This window comes from Volvox carteri (assembly GCF_000143455.1).
Source record: "Volvox carteri f. nagariensis unplaced genomic scaffold VOLCAscaffold_113, whole genome shotgun sequence".
NCBI lineage: Eukaryota > Viridiplantae > Chlorophyta > Chlorophyceae > Chlamydomonadales > Volvocaceae > Volvox > Volvox carteri.
The window spans coordinates 106871-107712 of NW_003307656.1; the positions used below are offsets into that span (position 1 = coordinate 106871).

The window sequence follows — 842 nt, forward strand, 5'->3', positions numbered from 1 at the left end:
GGTTAGGTTTCGGTTTATCCTACCACCAATGGCGAGCTTCCTTACCCTGCCGTCCCGTGTACAGTGCCGTACTGTACCCCCAACAAGCAATCGAGCCTCCAAGTCCCGACCGCCAAACCCTTCCCAGACCCCCCCCCCCCTCCCCCCCTCCTCCTGCCGCCCCCTGAGGCCTCAAGCCCCCGGGCAGTACTCCCCATACCCCCTACCTTGTCGGCTTTTCCCTTTCCCCTCCCCCCATAACATACCTACAGACACACACCAATAACATGCTCGTTGACATATTCCTGCTCCTTATTCCCCTGAAACACATTCCTACCCACACATCCGCACAACCACACAACCACTCAGCCAGCCAGCCATCCAGCCACCCAGCCAGCCATATTCACGCCCACCCCGCCCATCCCGCCCCACGCACCACACCTTGGCTGGCAAGCACCCGACTTCCCGGTAGGGGCCCGCCTGGCTGGCTGCCTGGCTGGCTGGCATACGTGCTTCCATGCGGCTTCGTCAACACGTACCTCCCGCGGCTCAGCCAATAAAAACATACATACACACACACATACCCTCGACAAACCTACATACATACCTACATACACACACGTTCGCACCTCCTCACCTGCAGCGAGTAGTAGTTCCCCAGCACGCAGCATGTCTCCGGGCGGTACTTGTCCGTGGCGGCCACTCGGTGAGCCAGTACGGAGAGGGGGGCGGCGGCCTCCTTCACAAACAGGATGTTGGAGAAGGTGTCGGTGCCCTGGCGGGGTTGGATACGGATAAAGAAAAGTGTAAATATGTTTGAGGGGTTGGATCAGGTTTGGGTTTCGAGTTGGATTTGGATTTGG

General features: G+C 58.7%; 1 protein-coding gene across 1 annotated transcript in view; it reads right to left on the reverse strand.

Annotated features, from left to right (window-relative positions):
* The window catches only part of VOLCADRAFT_100315 (uncharacterized protein), a gene marked incomplete at both ends in the record, with an annotated part of 12372 nt that overhangs the window by 6261 nt on the left and 5269 nt on the right, over nucleotides 1–842 (reverse strand). Inside the window, 2 exons of the mRNA XM_002958939.1 lie at nucleotides 393–471; nucleotides 617–754. Coding sequence (XP_002958985.1) covers nucleotides 393–471; nucleotides 617–754 — 217 coding nt within the window. The remainder of the gene's footprint in view (nucleotides 1–392; nucleotides 472–616; nucleotides 755–842) is intronic.